At 47.9% G+C, this 19860-nt stretch overlaps 2 protein-coding genes across 2 annotated transcripts in view; both read left to right on the top strand.

Moving 5' to 3' along the window:
- Positions 1 to 19860, top strand: part of LOC135820828 (uncharacterized) — a 189246-nt gene that overhangs the window by 148750 nt on the left and 20636 nt on the right. Inside the window, exons 17-18 of the mRNA XM_065333867.1 lie at positions 13903 to 14122; positions 15765 to 16151. Coding sequence (XP_065189939.1) covers positions 13903 to 14122; positions 15765 to 16151 — 607 coding nt within the window. The remainder of the gene's footprint in view (positions 1 to 13902; positions 14123 to 15764; positions 16152 to 19860) is intronic.
- LOC135820831 (transcription factor SPT20 homolog) lies at positions 38 to 12681 on the top strand. Its single transcript, XM_065333871.1, has 5 exons — positions 38 to 336; positions 524 to 926; positions 9941 to 10537; positions 11032 to 11274; positions 12217 to 12681. The coding sequence occupies exons 2-5, from the start codon at positions 873 to 875 to the stop codon at positions 12409 to 12411; spliced, it is 1089 nt and encodes a 362-aa protein (XP_065189943.1). The 5' UTR covers positions 38 to 336; positions 524 to 872; the 3' UTR covers positions 12412 to 12681.

Raw genomic sequence — 19860 nt, 5'->3', positions numbered from 1 at the left:
CATGAAATTGTGTGGCCTTCCTGGCCTACCTAGGCCGGCCCGCGCCCATCTTTCGTTCGCTGCGATCGAGCATGCTGCTATGCATGCATGCTCTGTGTCAATATAACACCTCGCACATGCTTGCAGCGTCGGTTTCTACCCGATCAGACCTTGTGAACGGATGAAGATCGTGTGCTAGTATCGGCAGCGCTTGCTGGGCATTGCCAAAAACCTAGATTCTGATTTCGTGCAGAAGCCTCTGATTCGTAGTGTGGTAGATCGACCACTACCACTGAGTCTGTGCCAGCCTCAAAGTAACCGTTGCTTACCTGCTCAAGACGCAGCGGTAGAGTGCAGGTGAGGTATTCTAGCCATGCATGTATCATTGTACTTGATGCAGTAATGCTAATGTGAAAGACACTCTCCGACGCCGAACTAATACTTCCCCCTCTTACAATGATGTGCTACAGACAGTACGGATTCCTACATGACAGGACGATTTAATGATTTTTAGTATTTTTTACTGTCTCTTTTTGTCTTCCAGCTTGCTCTCGAGTCTCATGCTCATATGTCATAGCTCACTCAGTCCAGGTCTTTCACTTTCAGCGCTAGCGTAGATCGCGGAGCGTCACACTCAGGTGGTGTTTGCGACGGACTCGTGCTGCTGCATACTGTGGCCAGCGTAACCAGTGTAGGCTGTAGTACAGAGTGCCGTGATCGTGAGCTCATAATAATTATTATTATCAGCCGCTTCGTTCCTCACTGAGACTTGTTGTCAAGGTTTTCATCGAGCGAAGCAGGGCGCACGTCGGCAGATACCCGCTCGGCGCTGGTCTGACCTACCCGCACCGGTCGCTTTGTCGTGCCACGAGCACAACTGAGCAGCGAAGAGAATGGCGGGGCGGCCATTCCTCGACCCGCGCCCACCCGAGGGGGGCACAAATTCTGTAAGTACTGAGATCTGGATAATAAATTATTATTAATTTAAAAATAATTTTATATTCATACAGAGGTAGTACTAGGTGGGAACTGAAATCCGATTACTAGTAACGTGTTCGAGTGCAGTACCGATGCAACATCCAGCTGGGGTCAGACCACCCCATGCTGCAGCCAGTGCAGGATAGCTGGGTGCTTGGCTGTGCTACAGGGAACCCAAAGTCCATGCAGACGTTCTCACTGCTGCAAGGTTGGCCGGCCACGAGTTCTCAGGTAACTCCAGCGGAGTCTCGCACAAACCGTGATTGTTTTTAAGGTGACCAGACGCTTGGATGTGCTTCATGAAGCCCAGGGTCCATGCAGGGACTCTCACTGCTGCGAGGGTGACAGGGCGATTGGCTCTGCTTCATGAAGACCAGAGTCAATGCAGGGGCTTTAACGGCTGCGAGGGAGACAGGGTGCTTGGCTGTGCTTCATGAAGCCCAGGGTCCATGCAGGGGTTTTCACGGCGGCGAGCTCAGCAACCGGTGTACGGCACTATGTACACTGCTAATCCACACGTGCCAGCAGACTTGTAGCCCGCTTCACATTCAAGATGGACGGCTGGAAACGTCTGTGCATACGTAGAGTACCGGCCGGTGTAGATTTCCATTGCTCCAACCGTAGAGTATAGAATGTGCACCTGCTGCATATTGCCATTTGAACACTCGATTGTACTGTTGTTTCTCCAGAAAATAAGCCGCACTGGAGTATAAGTCACAACCAGATTTTTTGGCACGAAATACAGACATTTACTCCATTTATCACTGTTAATTTTACCATCATAGTTTAATGGTGGTGTTTAAACTAGGGCTGAGTCGGGTAGCATTTTCTTCGGGTATCGGGTTCAGGTCGGTTTCCACGGGTAGCACGGGTACCCGATAGGGTAATGTTGCCATGGTAACACCACCGTGCACCTCTTTCCTTACACACTTGGTAGACATGCGGAGTGTTACATGAATTTGTACACATGCACTCACGGTACATGATGTCATCTGCGACTTCGGGTTTTCGGGTACTATTCTGTACCCGTCTACCCGAGGTCCTCACGGATAGCACGGGATACCCGACTACCCGTGCACACCGCTAGTTTAAAGTGCTTTTTATACTCCACATAATACGTAGACAATCATAGAGTTCTGGCAGGACTTTATGGCTGAATCAAGGCCGAGTGCATACGGCCAAGGGCGCAGGCCAAGGCGCGTAGCGCCGAGGCCTGCGCCCGCGGCCGTGCGCACGAGGCCTTGATGAAGGCGGAAAGTCCTGCCAGAACTCTATGATCGTGTTTCAGGTTTCCACTTACATCCTTTGAGCCACGTAGACTAGTATAAGCGCGATACCACATGGCCGGGTGGAGGTTGGGGACGTGGTGGCTAGACCTGTTGCCTTTTTTCTTTGCTCAATGCTCAAGAACAAGTAGGTTGGTCGGGGACGTGGTGGCTACACTATCACTCCTTTGCTGACACGCGATGATCTTATCAATTTTCGCTTACATCAGTACATGAAGGCCTCGTGCGTAGATCTACTGTGCTACGCGCCTTGGCCAGCGCCCGGGCCTTGGGCCTGCCTGGCCGTAGATCTACGCTCATCGGAGTCATGGTCATGTTTTCACTGGCATTCTTTGAAACTGTATATAAGCGCGATACCACCTAGGGGTGGAGGTCGGGGACGTGGTGGCTGGATCTATCGCTTTTTAGAAGAAGTAGTTGCAGAATTGCCAAAGCTCATGCGTACGGCCTGCGCCCTTGGCCTTGATTCATGGTCAGGTTTCACTTGCGAACTGTATATAAGCACGACACCACCTAGGGGTGGATGTCGGGGACGTGGTGGACGGATCTCTTGCCATTTTTCCAATTATTTACTCCTCAGGTTAAGTCATCCTTTGATGCTCGTACTCGTAGACTGTATATAAGCGCGATACCACCTAGGGGTGGAGGTCGGGGACGTGGTGGACAGAACTCTTGCCATTTTTCCCTTGGCCTTGAAGAAGAAGAACGTTTTGAATTGTTTTCAGGTTGTAGCTGTTTAGTTTTGTCACTCCTTTACTGACACGCGTACAAACCTGTTGTCAACATCGCTCAACATCGCCATTAGCTTGTAGAATACAAGCTAATCGCTTTTTAGAAGAAGTAGTTGCAGAATTGCCAAAGCTCATGCGTACGGCCTGCGCCCTTGGCCTTGATTCATGGTCAGGTTTCACTTGCGAACTGTATATAAGCACGACACCACCTAGGGGTGGATGTCGGGGACGTGGTGGACGGATCTCTTGCCATTTTTCCAATTATTTACTCCTCAGGTTAAGTCATCCTTTGATGCTCGTACTCGTAGACTGTATATAAGCGCGATACCACCTAGGGGTGGAGGTCGGGGACGTGGTGGACAGAACTCTTGCCATTTTTCCCTTGGCCTTGAAGAAGAAGAACGTTTTGAATTGTTTTCAGGTTGTAGCTGTTTAGTTTTGTCACTCCTTTACTGACACGCGTACAAACCTGTTGTCAACATCGCTCAACATCGCCATTAGCTTGTAGAATACTGGATTGCTTACTACATGTAGCCACCTTTGCTACCTTACATCATAGTACTTGTATGTTTATTACATCAATGAACAGAACTGAGCATGAGGTCATGGCTACAGGCATGCCCAATCTACATGATTGTAGACCTGGTTTCAACCATGTACTTACTCTACTCTCCTCTAAAGCCAAGGACGGCAACGGGCAAGGTCCAGAGATGAACTGAGATGGCAACGGAAAACTGACGCAGACCCCTGCACTGTATAGCTAGGCTGACAGCGTGCGGGCCTTTATCGGCTCATCAAGGCCACCGCGGGAACGTCGCTCATTGGCTACAACCATGGAAACGGCACTGTAAAAACCTGAAGGTACTATAAAACATTTAATTTAAGGTGCATTAAAAATTCGGTGCCAGGGACCTGACAGGTTTCAGGTGTAATTAGGTGACCAGCGTTCCCTTCATATGCAGTGCATACTCTAGTGCCTTTTAGGTGTAATCTAAATTTATGTGCCTGGTGTCTCCACTGAAATCACCGAAATTACGGAGGATTAGCAAGACGAAATTCGCGTTCGCAAACATTTTTCAGTTCGCGAACTGGATTGCGAACTTTCGCATTTTTCGTTTGGAAAAGTAGTCGGAACACGAATCGCGGATTCGTGTCAGGGCAGTCATAAATTTACCACGCTGTACTGTCTGTACACAATGTACGTCGTGTCAACGACATGATGCATGTGCGAATTCTAGGCTATACCAGTACTGTCAGTCTATAGTGGTGTGCACACTGCAGTCTGTTGTCTATAGTGGTGTGCACACTGCAGTCTGTTGTCTATAGTGGTGTGCACACTGCAGTCTGTTGTCTGTAGTGTAGGATCAGACTACATCGTACTAGTAAGTTTTCATCGGTGACCTGTGCAATGTAGGCTACTGACACTGTAGCACTATCCTGGACCATGTGTGTGTAGTAACCAGAGTGTCTAGATTCTTGAGCCTGTTTCGGAATTATAGAAGCCTGGTTTTGAATAGAAGCCTGATTTTTCAAGATACACGGTCGGCACACAAGCCTGCTTTTAGCGCTGACACCGTGACATAGAAATACCTGGTTTGAATAGAAACCTGATGTGAATATAAGCCTAGCCATGACATCGGCTTCTACAGGAATAAGCCAAGCTTAACTTTTAGTGCGCGATATCACCTGTTGTCCACCATTACGGTCTGCCTGGATATTGTGAACAGACCATTACCTGTCAGCTCAGCTCAGGTGCATCATGACGTGCACGGTCATTGTCTTCACAATCTGTGGCCACTGCATGTGCATACCTGATCTCTTGGTGTGTGTGTGTGTGTACATGGTGTGTGTGTACATGGTGTGTGTGTGTGCACATTGTGTGTGTGTGTGTGTGTGTGTGTGTGTGTGTGTGTGTGTGTGTGTGTGTGTGTGTGTACATGGTGTGTGTGTGTGTGTGTACAGTGTGTATATGTGTGTGTACATGGTGTGTGTTTGTGTGTGTGTGTGTGTGTGTGTGTGTGTGTGTGTGTGTGTGTGTGTGTGTGTGTGTGTGTGTGTGTGTGTGTGTGTGTGTGTGTGCATGGTGTGTGCTTGAGAGTAGCTATAGCACTGCAGCCACTGACTCTTGAGCTGAGCTCTCAGCTCTGAGCCCATTCTTTTCTACTCACTTTGAAGGTCATTAGAGGTGACAGCTGGTCATCATCATACCGCCCCAGGGCACACTGTTTGGCTAGCCTTCAACAGTTGTCCTTGACAGCATGCTCAGAATACTTCAGCTGGCGCCTCTCCTGCTGGGGCACCTGGGCCGAAAATAAGAACTCATGCAACCACCACTGAGCCCCCTCACTGTGACCACACGCTGTTGAAAGAGAATGGCACTCAAAGGGACATCCCCCAGCGCACGACTGCTGGGGACTGTCCCTTCGGCCTTCAGCAAGCTACATGTGGATAATCATTGAACTAGTCACTGAACTAGTAATACCCACTTATAGTACAAGTACATGTACATGTACAATTAGTCATGTATTATAAACTGAACGTAGTAAGACTTAGTAACACTTGAAGTAACGTGTTGAACATTGCCATTGGGAGAAATCTCTGTACCTGAGGCTGACTTTGATCACTTACTAACGCTGCCTTCATAACACGGTCACCCCCGTGCCACCAGCATAGTACTATGTTGATCACTTACACTGCCCTAGCGCTGAAACACTAGCATTGCGTACCTGCCATGGGATAACACCTATAGTGAATAAGACCACACAACCCGGAGTATCCCCAGTCTCCTCCTGATGATTACCTTTCAGCATGAAACTCGTGAGTAGAGACATTTACCAGTAAATCACTTTTTGTTCCACCGGGTTTTTTGTTTGTACTGATTTTGTGTAGTCATTCCCCTGTGCACTGACCGTGCATGCTGTAGCTAGGCATAATCATAATCGCCACAGGCCTGATCTACATCACATGTGCGACTTTAAATTTTTAATTCAACGACAACTACTAATACTATACATCGATCATGTAAATCAAATCAAATTGGTAAAAATTAATGTTGATACTATTATTTGAACACAGTGATTGGCTTGACACTGTTGACAGATGCGTCGACTCTGCTCCTGTCTAACAGGTGCAGGGAAGATGCCAGCTGTGTTTATAATCATTATTACATTGTACTAGTACAGTGACAGTACACAGTAGTACTAGTGATCTGGTGATTGGGCCAGTGCTACACCGCTGAGGCAGCCACATGTGGATGCATGTGAAGCAGGTCATTGCGCCATGGCGAGTGGCTGCTATAGCTGTGCCTGTGTTCATGTACAGTGTAGACCGTACAATTACCGGTACAATACTACCTCTTTACTACATTTAATTATTATCCTGCAAAGTATTTTGTAGATGCGTGACTACTACGTCATGTACTACAATTGGTACATGACTTAAATAGCCGTCTGGCATGGTACAATAACCTTTTTTCTTTCTTATTTTTCTTTTATTTTTTAATGGCTTTCTCTTCTTCCTCGAATGGTTTACAACCTGTATCACAATTATTTGTGGGTTCAGCAATAAAGGATGTGTGACTATGTTAGTAGTACATACTCAAAATGGGAGATCCTCCAGATAGGCGTAAGCCTTTGGTTAATCCTGAAATAAAGATTATATAGTGTTTCAATGACTGCAGTGTCTGCTCTAGGATTTCAAACCAACTGGGACACCTGTACCTGGCACAAGTCTTGCAACCGGGTCAGAGTTGGGTACATTCAAGTGCGGCTATTGTACATCAGGGAGTATCCCAAGTTGAAGTGTTTTTTTTCCAAGCGTGTTGAAGTACCCCCCAACCGGGTCGCTGACCCGAGTATGGAGCAGACAGACTCTGTTCTGGCCTTGTCTTTCTTTCTGTGCTAAGTCGCGCACATGTTTGAAAGAAGGCATCAGCGCAAAGGCCACTTCATTGCAAACATGAGATTCAGCTATAGCGCTAGGAAGCACCCACTATATGAATCGTAGCAGTGGTGGTGACCTTTTAGGGAGCTCCGTTGGCCTAGGCCTAGGACTTCATGGCCCCCCAGATGCACCATTATCGCTACTTTGTCACACCGGTGGTCCGATGGAACAGATCCTTGTTACTTGTATGCTGTGTGCCTCGTTGGAATCCTCACTGACGACGCTGGACTAGCGCTCGCCGCTCGCTATGCACTGACTGTCTGTGTCTGACTCTGTGCATGAACGCATGCCAGTCATGGACTACTGTCTGATGAAGATCGTCTCTTTGGCCCAGTCTGGGTCTGACGATGACGAGTGACGGTCGCTTTTCCTCACCCAGCCAACCTGTGTGTCAAATAGCCGGCCCTGATACATGTACATGGGTTTTAAAATATGATGCCAGAGAACTCGGATCCGACCTCAAGACTGTACCGCCCCAGGCGACGCGGCCCTAGCACCACACACGTGGCACCTATATACAATCATGTCCATTGTATGCTAGAATGGGGACTTTCCCCGAGTTTGGCAGAGGGAAAGTACCTTGCTGCACTTTGCTCTGGCCCTCTGTCTGGGGACCCCCGCTGGTAAGTTTCATGCATGTTTGCTATGTGGATAAAGAAATGGAGCAGAATTCGAGGAATTGCCCGCCATAAGGTTTGTATGGTTCTGCCAATTTCACTGCTTTTCGAGCAGAATCTGCCACCTTTTCGAGCATCATCCGCCAATGCCTACCCGCCGTCCGCGATGCGATCTCTTGGCTGGCACGTCACCTGGTCACACTCACAGGTAGATCGACTACAGTGCAGAGTAGACGGTACACAATAGTCACTTACGAGTATCATTCTTTTCTCATGCACGATCGAGGGATGATTGAGAGACGATCGAGAGACGAGACCGTAGGCATTGGCGGATAAGGCTCGAAAAGATTGCAGATTCTGCTCGAAAAGCAGTGAAATTGGCAGAACCATACAAACCTTATGGCGGGCAATTCCTCGAATTCTGCTCCATTTCTTTATCCACACACCAAACATGCATGGAATGTTTCAGAAAAGTTCCGAATTCCGCCAATTTTTCTGCCGGCATTATCCGCAAAATATATTAATGCCTTGTAGACGAGGGTCGTATTCGCAAGGTTGACTGTCGTACTTCCAAGAACATGTACTGTAGTAGATCTACCAAGAGTAGAAAGGGTATACTCTTGGCAGTGGGAGTCGAAATAAAACAAAGCCTAGGCCGAGTAAAACTATCAGTATGGACTCACTTGTATGGTCTAACCCAGAGAAAGGATTGATGGGCATGGCAGCCATCTCTTTCCCAGTGATCGCACCAACGCTGGCGTTTCTTTGTGTCTCCGACGTCTATACATGTACATGATTGTATTGTTGTTGGTTTGACAGCATGAAACAAGGTGGAGGACACCGTGTTCGGAACACAGTCACCTTACTGCTGTCATACCAACAACAATATGTGTGAACTAAAACAAGGTTTATCTAATACTGTACACCGGAGCGAGGGTGTACCCAGTGTGATGACAGTGCTCAACACCATGGCGGAGGCAGAGCATAGTACACAGAACAGAACAACAAGGACAATCAAGGCTTGTTTGCTGCGACTTGAAGTTTCATGCTCTCGCAATCATCAGGCAACAAACAAGCCTTGATTGTCCTTGTTGTTCTCTTCTAATAGTACTGTACATGTACATGCTGCCCATTGTATTTCCAGCGTTCGTCCTGTTCTTGCCTTGTTCGGTCGCAAATCAAATCAACTGCCCTGTACTAGCTATGTGGCACTTTCCTGGTCATCTGTCGCCAAGGACTGGTCATCTGTAGCCAAGGACTGGTCATCTGTAGCCAAGGACTGGTCATCTGTCGCCAAGGACTGGTCATCTGTAGCCAAGGACTGGTCATCTGTAGCCAAGGACTGGTCATCTGGAGTCAAGGACTGGTCATCTGTAGCCAAGTACAGGTCATTTCCGGCGATTCACATTCTTCGAATTACAGAGGCTCGACTGCAGCCGAATAATCATCTGTTTCAGAGTTTCTTCAAAATTGTAGAACAAATTGGAAGCGTCTACAATTCTTCAATGCTGTAGACTGGCTGGTATATGCATCTCCGCAATCCACGCCAGTCCAACCGAACACTTAGGAAATGTAAAAACGAACGTTTTCCTTCCCTTCTCTTCATAGGCTCTTACAGGGAATAAAGGAACAAAAATGACGAACACGGCAATTCATATGGGCAAAGAATTGAGGGACATACACATCACGCTACAAGTGTGAAAAGTTAGCGGGTCAAAACAGCATGAAGATTCTCCTCGAAGCAGTCGTGACGTAAGTACGATCATGTAGATCTGCATGGACATGTACAAAATGTACCATACCATGTACCATGTATACGCCCGTCGCAAGGGAAGCATGCAAATCTGCAAATGCACTGGATGTGCACCCACAGATTTTCTCAATATAGCAACGATAGCGAACAGGATCTGAATGAGACAGATCAAGACTTGCACCAGATAACTGTCTAATCCACACAACTGGCGAAGCCATGTGAATTGACCACCAAATCACCAATGCACACCTGGTCTACACCACACGGAGTACATCGGCATTAAACGGCCAAGACCTATGCACACCCTACACTTGCTGGGGTAACCAATATAGACAGCACGCTGCTCTACTAGAAGCAGACACTAGATGCACTGGTACCTTGAAGTGAAATTGGAGTTACTTTACCAACCGGCCTCGGCTACTGAATACTGGGAACCAGAGCCAGCAGACATACCGACAACCTCAGCCATGAAAGCTATTATACAATGTAGTAACGAGTACTAACGACACACTGGATTGTGGAGCCGAAATTAGTCCAAATGCTTTGGCAAGAAGGTAGCCTACAGGTTGGCACAAAATGTAGATCTACATGACTGCACTTACTTTGATCGGACGGCCCGCGGCCGGATGTCGACATGACTGATTGTCTCTGCAGCAGCAACAACTGCAACAGCAACTACAACAGCAGCTGCAGCAGCAGCAGCAACAACAACTGCAGCCGGACCAGCAGCAGCAACAACTGCAACAGCAGCTGCAACAAGAACTGCAACAGCAGCCGCAACAACAACTGCAGCAGCAGCAGCAGCAACTGCAACAGCAGCTGCAACAGCAGCTGCAACAGCAGCTGCAACAGCAGCTGCAACAGCAGCTGCAACAGCAGCTGCAGCAGCAGCAGCAACAACAACTGCAGCCGGACCAGCGGCAGCAACAACTGCAACAGCAGCTGCAACAAGAACTGCAACAGCAGCAGCAACAACAACTGCAGCAGCAGCAGCAGCAGCAACAACTGCAACAGCAGCTGCAACAGCAACTGCAGCAGCAGCAGCAACAACAACTGCAGCAGCAGCAACAACAACTCCAGCAGCAGCAACAACAACTGCAGCCGGAGCAGCAGCAACAACAACTGCAACAGCAGCAGGAACAGCCGCATGTACAGCAGTGGCTGTGGCATCAGCAACCGCAGCAGCGACACTACCAGCAACCAACGGAGCAATACCAACAAGCTACCAACCAGCTTGCTGGACTAAACCAGGTAGGGAATTGTTTGACCTCCGTGATATGCATCAAGTAGGCTGCTAGTGTAGTATCAACTCTCGAGTGCATGTCATGCTAGGGACTATGAGATATCAGTCCTGAACAGTTCCATCTGGCCATGGCAACCGACAATAGGGGACTACGTCACAACAGTTCAGAAACACCCACAGGGTTGTTGCAGGTGTCGTACAGTAGAATGTGGATTCTGCACAGTTCTGCAAGTTGTGAGGTGAACTATCTCACTCATATTCCACTCTCATGTAGGAGAGCGAGGCAGTTCTTCTTATTACAGCCCCCCCCCCCCCTCCCCACCCCTATCATCTCCCCCTCCCCCCCCCCCCCCATCTCCCGATCCTTTCTCCTTTCCTTATTTCAAATTGCGGCGAGGGAAAGGGACCACACTTTGAAATAACAACAACACCGCATCGTGCAACAATGTCAGCCGTTGAACGAGTTTTTATCCTTCTGTTATCGTGTATTTGTCTTGTCCAGGTTGCATCTGCACTGCCTGCATCCCGTACCGGCACTGCTTCTAACGGCTCTGACGTCGCTGGTCAGCAGAATGCCCTGCCAGCCATTGGCGCTGCATTTGGGCAGGACAATGTAAGAACGGCAATGGAGGATGGCATGGATTCGTCTGACAAGGGCTACTCTTCTGGACCAACGGCTACTCTTGCCACCCTTGCTGGTGACGTTGAGCTGGAGCCGATGTCAATGCAATCTTCTGGAACGCAGGTAAGCCACTTTAAAGTGCCCCGACCAGGGAAGGACCTGGTGATGGGGTGCTCTCGCTGTACTTTTCGGTAAATCCAATTGCCAATGGCCTTGCTTGTTCCCACCCCCTGTTCATTAATGCCAATCCATTCAGTGGTCACTCCTTCAACCTCCCCCCCCCTCCCCCCCCCCCCCCGCCCTCCTCTGATGTCAGTTCCCACACTAGCATGCACGGGCCTGAGGTGGGTTCTGGTATAAAGGGGTTACTGCCACATTATTTGTGCACGGAAATACAAGAGGCTATGTAGACTGCTGTACTGTAACTTGAAGTTTCAGACGCTGAGCGACCATCAAACAGCACCATCAAACAGCACCAACAGACAGCAGCATCAAACAGCACCAACAGACAGCAGCATCAAACAGCACCAACAGACAGCACCATCAAACAGCACCAACAGACAGCGAAACACTGTCCCCATTGTCACAGGGAATTTTTCTGCCGCTCTCCACTCAGATGCAGGTGTGTGGAGCACTCATCCGAGATGCCCCGGCCAGCCCTGATTCACCGTGTAGGCATAGCACGTTCAGCGCCATGGGTACATCAGTTAAAGCCATGTCGGAATGTTTTTTGTGGGGTGTGTGTGTGTGGGGGGGGGGGGGTGGGGGGTGGGGGGTAGGGGGTATTTGAGTACCGAAAGCAACCCCCAGCCGCCTGGTGCTTAGCTGCCTAGCACCGAAGTGGAACTTGTCGAAATATTGACACTTGCATGAGACGTACAGGTTCCTGGCATCATTTTTGGCAGTCACGTGAAGGTACAGTTTCATACGTTTTTTTTAATCTCCACAAATGCCTTTTAATTTCTTTAGGGACGACAATTGGGGCTGGGCATTGTGAGTGGTTGCATCTTCAAGGCTACATTGTCCCGTGTTCTGCGTGTGATTATTCTATGCAATTCCTTGTAGGGGCTATTACCAAACAACACCACTCCAACTGGAATTCTTCCACTGGGTGGCTCTGCATCTTGCAATAATGGTGGTGGTGCGAATGGAGCTCCATTTCAACCATATTCTCAAACCAATGGCAATGGTTCAATGGCTTTCAATACCACCACTAACACTAGCGATCCTCGCACCACCCATAATCAGGTTCGTATGTGAGCGATCGTTGTTGTCTCTCTGTGTCTCTGTGTCTCTGTCCGTCTGTTTTGTTTCCGCCTTGCTACCAGCAAGGCAGCAGTGGTGTTGTTTCTGTCGCATTCTGTACTCTCTCTATTTTGCACTCAGGGTCCACAAACAGTCCATACTGTGAACGCGGCTGCATTCTCTTGCAGCAGCAGTAGTGACAACATCAACAACATAAGCAGTGGGAGTGGCGTGTCCGATGCGGACACTGCCCTGCCTAATGTGAATCAAATTGACCGGCGTCGGTTGGTCTCCCCATCCGGTCTTTACCAAGAATGCGGATCCAGCTTGAATGTCGGTACTGTGCCAGTGGCCAACCATATGATTAAACTAGCACATGCTGGAATGCCTGGATCAAACACAAGCATCTCTGTTCACTCAGTTCCTAACAGTCAGGTACTTTATATGCTCCTTGGTGTCTACATGTGTGCGCGCGTGTGTGTGTGTGTGTGTGTGTGTGTGTGTGTGTGTGTGTGTGTGTATGTGCGTGTGTGTGTGTATGTGTGTGTGTGTGTGCGTGCGTACGTGCATGTGTGTGTCCATGGGCAGAGGTGGGCTGGATGCTGAGGCAGTGAAAAGAAATCATGCATGCTTTCTGAAGACCGGAACAACTGTGCACTTCTTGCAAGGGGCGTTTATTGCAACTCGCTCGACAAGTACAGAATGAGATACTGACTTGTTTCCATGTCCCAAATTGGGCCGAGCTGGCTGGGCATTGCGATGTGTTTGGCAATGAGTTTATCCCGAGTGAAAATTATTATGAACTTGTTATGAACCAATTGTAGAAGTTTCCTAACCACCTCTATATCTCGTTGCCTTTGTGCTTGCTGAAATCACCCCAGGACAACTTCAGGCCGCCTGATGAATTGGACACAGCCTTCATCAACAGTCAGCCTCCCGGCCGCAACAATGGTTCCATGTTGCATGCTGCCGTCTCGAAGTCACACACTGGCGTGGTAGCTACCAACGAGACAGCTGTTTCACTGCCGATAAACGATCGGTCATCTCTGGCTGGCAAACAACAGCAGCAGCAGCAACAACAACAACAACAGGAACAGTTGCAGCATCAGGAGCAACAGCAAAATCAGCATGAGCAGCTGCGGCAGCAGCAGCAGTGGAATTCACACGGTGTAGGCCTGCACGAATGCCCCGTACTATCCGACAATGATATTGAGGATGTACTTGGACGTATGACACCGGATGTGAGTTGACCTGGCCTGTGTGTGTGTGTGTGTGTGTGTGTGTGTGTGTGTTTGCGAGTCTCTGGGTTGTGTGCTTGCGAGTCTGTGTGTTGTGTGTTTGCGAGTCTGTGTGCGTTTGTGTGCGTGTGTGCGGGCGCGCGGTTGTGTCTGTGTGAACTTTCTTATACATGTAATATTATATTTTCTGGGTTTCCTCTCTTCAGGGGTCTGACTGGGTTCTCTTTCTTGCGCTTTGTCATTGTGTTGTGTTGTTCTTTGTGACCAGTCCGGAGAGGCAAGGCACATGGCTAGTTCAGGACAATGTGGGCCTCACATCACGACTCTGGCATTGCCGGCAGGTAATGACGATGGAATTGACCCCTTCCCGGCGATGGAATTCAACCTTGCAGAAGTGCCTCACAGTGCCCCCATGGCGGCTGCATCTGTTGCTGAAGCTGCTTGTGCAGTCAGTACCCCACACGGACATAGTGTGGAGGAAGTCGAAGGTAAGACCAGGGCCAGTGAGGATGAACAGCTGTCTGGCCAGTCTGAAGCACGTTTTCTCTGTTGCCTTAGTTTTCTTTTTGTTCTAAGCACTGTGAAGAAACGGGGATCTATCCAGTACTACTTGGTCCGCGCCAGCAATATTGTCGCTTATCTTTCGACAATTTGAACTTAGACTTTGGACATGAACGCGTGCACTTGAAGTGATAAAACTTGGTACGATGGACGGTAAGGTATAGAATGACAACTAGCTGTAAGGAATTTATTGTCCAAGGAAGTGTTCCTACTTTTTTCGGTCCTCCTCGTCGCTGCTCTCGACGCTGGTGACAAATATATTTGCTCGCGATCGACTCTCTTGGTTTTGCAAGCTCATCTCTCTTCCTCTCCGCTGCCTGGCTATTTTCTAAACAGAAGTCGATCGTGACTGTCGCCTTCTCTATAGGACTTCGCGTGGGCAGTACGACAGCCTGTGTGGTTCAAATCAGATGCCGTTCTTTGCAAGATTTTATTTTGAACGACGACGACGACGCGTACAGTACTTGCAAATCTCCACGACGCGCTGGATACTCCGAGCGTTGAGTTGGAGGTAAGGGAGCTGAGATCTCAGCTTGAGGAGCGATCCCTGAGGTGAGCGATGTCGGCCGTTCAGCAAAATGGAGCTGATTCCGAGTAGCCGATTACACTGTACTTTCTTGTGGCTTGCGCTGCTCTTGCCTGCACAGCGTAACAAGATCATGTATTTTGATGCCTCGCTGTATCAATCAGAATCACCCACCCGTCGCTCTCGAAATCCAATCGAAATCTAGCTAGACCTTTCAGGTACTAGTAAACTAACTTACTAACCAAAATTGGGATGAAATGGGCTGCCATTTGAGCATCGGCGACATATAAACAAAGCTGAAAGATAAGCGACAATATCGCTGACGCGCGGACCAAGTACTTCAAAGTAAAAACCAGAAAAAAAGTTCCAGAGTTTCCAGTAGCTAGTGTCGGGAGATAGCCTCATGCCTGAAACTCAGTTGGAACGCAGTCTTCATTCTGTTCATCCTTGTTGCTATTTCGAACTATATATTTGTCCAATCTCCGGACAACTACAGCTATCTGTTTGAACATAGCTTGAGTGACTGGCCGAACCGGTCACAATGAAGTCTAGTGAACTAAAAAGCATTTTAAACCGACAAAAAGTAAAGTATCAAAGTTAAAGGGCTCTAACTGTGGTGAAAACACGAGCTCTGTTTGGGAACAGCAACTTTGACGCTTACCAGATGGATGCCTGCTCACTCAGTCGCCCATCTCTCTTGCCTCCTGTCTCTCTTTTATAATACTTAGTGTTGTTGTTAATGTGGCTCGCTGATAATTACTGTAAGAGTTGAAAGTGTAACGAGTCTTAAGTTTAAAGATTTTTCCAATTTTCCCACGAAGCGGGCACACCGTTTAATGACCCTGCCAGCACACACCTATCTTCTATTTCTCTAGTGCTACGTAGAGAAGGAATAACATACGTGTAACGTTTCTTGAGATAACGGTGGACTCTTTCTCGTTGAAAAGCTAGACTTTGTGCCCCGTTAAAGATTCAACTCTTACAGTATCTTCTTTTCAATGTTTTCGCCTCTTTGTCAATGTCACTATTGCTGTTCTCTTTAGAAGCTGATGACATGGCCACTAGCAAAGCTACACTGTCCACTCAGTCGGATGACAATGTCACTGAAATGACGGCCAGACTTCTACAAGTCCTGAAAGAGAATGACGAGTTGCGAAAAGCACTGAAGTTGAGGGAGGACGAGGCAGAGCAGAATCGTGTTGCGGCCCTGGAGACAACTCGTCTTGCTGAGGAGAATGCCCGCCTTGCTGAACACAATAGACGTCTTGCTGAACAGAAGCATGTGGCAGAGCAAGCTAGGCATGACCTCCAACAAGCTGTGAATCGGAACAAGGCCAAGCCAGGGCTGCTTGATGCCACCAGGTCAAAATCAAGGCCAAGACGCGCACGTTCGTCATCAAGACCGAGCGTTGAGCCAACCGAAAGAGAGGGTAGGTGAATACCGTATTTCCCTGTAAGTTAGTACGTACTAACTTTCGAACTTAGCAGCCGCATGAGTACTAACTTTTGGGGGTGGTACTATCTTTCGGGGAGTACTTTTTTATCGGGGGTAAATGACACGCAGTGGGAAGCCTGCGCAAATCTAGTGTCCGTGCATATGATGTATGTACTGTACGGTGTCTGTACATGTAGGATGGGTACGAACTTACTATCTTTCGGGGGGACTGTCTTTCGGGGTGATAACCTCGGAAGTGGAAAGTGTATTTTTTATAGGGGGGTACTAAGTCATTGGGGAGAACTAACTTACGGGGAAATACGGTAGTTAAGTGGGGAAATGAATGTACTGTATTTCCCGGGGTATAAGCCGCACCCCCCCCCCATTTTTTACCATGAAATACAGACATCTATCCTCTTTATCCACTTTCGCCATCAAGACCGAGGGTTGAGCCAACGGAAAGAGAGGGTAGGTGAACAGTGAAATGGGGAAAGGAATGTATTGTATTTCCCGGGGTTTGAGCCGCCCCCCCATTTTTTTGCCAGGAAATACAGACATCTATCCTCTTTATTACCGTTAAGTTGATCATCAGAGTATAAACCACACCCCCTTTTTGGGGTGAAATTTGAGTGTTCAAAGTGCGGCAATTCGTTCGTTTGACTAGAACAAAAGGTTCAATTAAAATACATAATGTACGGACTGTGCTTTATTGCCATGCATTGTACGTACCAACTGTGGCCATTTGTTTTGGCCTGAAACTCAATTCCATCTCGAAGGTAAGCAGACAATGTTGAGGTCACACCTCTTTGTTGAGGTCACTGCCCTTTGTCAAACTCACAACCCTTTTTTGAGGTCACAACCCTTTTTGAGGTCACAACCCTTAGCCGAGGTCACAACCCTTTGTTGAGGTCACAACCCTTTGTCGAGGCCACAACCCTTAGCCGAGATCACAACGCTTTGTCGAGGGCACACCCATTTGTCGAGGTCACAACCCTTAGCCGAGGTCACAACCCTTTGTCGAGGTCACAACCCTTAGCCGGGGTCACAACGCTTTGTCGAGGTCACACCCATTTGTCGAGGTCACACCCGTTTGTCGAGGTCACAACCCTCAGCTGAGGTCACAACCCTTTGTCGAGTTCACAACCCTTTGTCGAGGTCACAACCCTTAGCCGGGGTCACAACGCTTTGTCGAGGTCACAACCTTTTGTTGAACCCGCTGCTCTTTGTCAAGGAGATACCTATATCTCGAGATCTGACGTCTTATGGTGAGGACATTCCCATGTCGAGGTCACATCTCCTATTTCACCTCTCGCTGAGTCTGTTCCTCTGTCGCGTGGGCACAAGGTGCACCTGTGTGACTTGTGTGTGTGTGTGTGTGTGTTTGTGTGTGTGTGTGTGTGTGTGTGTGTGTGTGTGTGTGTGTGTGTGTGTGTGTGTGTGTGTGTGCATTGGGTGATTCTCTTTGGTTGGTTTATTGTGTTTGATGGCGTGCATGTTCTCTTATGAAATGATGAATGGAGCCTGCTACACTACAGTCCATTCATAAAAAAGATGATATCCTAGCTTTTGACGGGTCAAATTTTGAACTTTTTGCAATTCAGATGTTGAGCAAATAATAAATGTAAAAAGCAAAGGCGCATATGGATACGAGTGAAGAGTAACTCTCCATCACTGTAACCAGATACTGTATACAGTCAGAAAGTGCAACGACTAGGCACACAACTGACAGAGTACTGAGACGTTCGACGACCTGACACCTAGCTCCAACACATCTCCGAAGTGCTAACCAACAGCGTTCCAACTCGGAAGGTTCTAAGTTAAGGTAGACCAAAGAGGGGAAGGTAAGCGCAACGAAAATGAGCACAAGATTAAGTCCCATGGGAACAAAGAATGGCGACTGTTATTGGACGATTCTGAGACCAGTAAGATATTTGAGAAAGCGGTCTAAGTAAAATTCGAAGCAGCAAAGCAGCACTCCGCCCAACGTGTGCGGCTCAGAAATTTCAAAGATAAACAAAGAAGGGGAAGCTCTGCGAAAACGAATTGTACAAAACTGAACGCCAAACTCTCAGAGCACTCCTGCATTACAATGTGATGGACTAGATGACTATGAAACAAGTAGTTTCACACAACGTACGTTTCGCCGTAATGTTCGTGACAGCAACAATCGACATTCCTTGTTCCCGTGGGACTTCAGCTTGTACTCATTTTCATTGCGCTTACCTTCCCCTCTTTGGTCTACCCTTGACTAGAACCTTCCAAGTTGGAAGGCTGTTGGTTAGCGCTTCGGAGATGTGTTGAAGCTAGGTGTCAGGTCGTCGAATGTCTCAGTACTCTGTCAGTTTTATGCCTAGTTTTTGCTGACTGTCACATGATGATATAATTACAGTGGTGGACAGTTACTCTTAAATTGTATCCATTGTATCCATACGCCCCTTTCTTTTTTAACCCTTTCAGCCCTGACTGGAAAATCACCTCCCACTGGGCCAAAAATGGCAATTTTTGAAAATGCATATTCTGGTCCAAAATTGGTTGGATATGTTGGGTATGGACATATGCACTGTGAATCCAAAGAAATTTTGTAGGATTTCATTGTACGAGACTCATAACACCATATTTAGATATGCGACTTTTGGCGATTTTTCCTCAAAATTCATTCAATTTGGGCAATTGACGACAAAGATCAGACAAGCAATGGCAAGCAGTGCTATAACTGGTCAGTATTGACTTCAGAATGGAGAAATGTCATATAACATGCTTGATATGATCCTGGTGTTCTACGGCAACCTAGACTAGAGTACAGCAACTCGTTTTATACGGCGCTTGCATCATATGCGACTTCGCGATCCAGAATGGGTCTTTCTTTTTCTTGGGCGCCTCGTAAAGCTTGAATCCTCCAGCAGCCCTACCTACTTCAAGCCAAAACCATGTGATGGACAGTGAGGATGCCGAGTAACTGGAGTAGCAACCACAGCAACTGCATCAGCTATAATAGCAGCCGGTGCAGTGGCAGCGGTTGGCTCACTGTGCTCGGCGCATCCCAGGGTGATTCATCTCTGGCCGCACGCGTACGTACGTACGCGGCACAGGTAAAGTCATATTGATGGAGAATGCAATGCTGCTCATTCTCTGATTTGGACACTCGCCGGCAAGACAATCCAGCTATCTAAATAGTCTGAAGCATTCCCTAAACAGCCGAGTGCATACTGCGTACCGGTGTACGTACGCATGAAAATTCAAGAAACAATCGGCTGCGCAATTATTTCTGATAGTGATTCAAAATAGCACAATTGTTGACTATTCTGGATTATTCTGGATTCATATTAGATAGCAATCTCCATCCTGTAGGTGCCTGGCTCTGTACTCAACATACAATACCTACATGTATGCACATCTCTATTGTGGGCTGCATGCATGCCTGACCAGTACACTTGACTTCAAATTCAAATATTTTCAAAAATCTGACCTTCAAATTTGATCGCAGTTTACTTGAAGAACTTCAGCAAACGGGCTCACGACAGATAGCTCCTGCTCAGAACACCATGCCTAGGTGTCAGAGACTTCAGCATCGCTTTCCAAATCTCTTTGGTCTCCAGCATCCCCTGCGTCCGAGTCAGCTGCGATCTTTTGAATAGCAGCAAATTCGTAATCCTCAGAAAACGACTCCGACACAATTTCGCTGTCTCCAGAATCATCCTCAGAGT

This window comes from Sycon ciliatum, chromosome 7 (assembly GCF_964019385.1).
Source record: "Sycon ciliatum chromosome 7, ocSycCili1.1, whole genome shotgun sequence".
Classification (NCBI taxonomy): Eukaryota; Metazoa; Porifera; class Calcarea; order Leucosolenida; family Sycettidae; genus Sycon; species Sycon ciliatum.
This window is presented reverse-complemented; position numbering and strand designations above follow the sequence as displayed.

What these genes read in the sequence shown, in the direction of transcription:
- LOC135820831 (XM_065333871.1), top strand. Translation starts at nt 873, where the DNA reads ATGGCGGGGCGGCCATTCCTCGACCCGCGCCCACCCGAGGGGGGCACA. An exon ending in AGCTTGCTGGACTAAACCAG is followed by an intron (nt 10,538 to 11,031) that starts GTAGGGAATTGT and finishes TGTCTTGTCCAG; the next exon opens with GTTGCATCTGCACTGCCTGC. An exon ending in TGCAATCTTCTGGAACGCAG is followed by an intron (nt 11,275 to 12,216) that starts GTAAGCCACTTT and finishes AATTCCTTGTAG; the next exon opens with GGGCTATTACCAAACAACAC.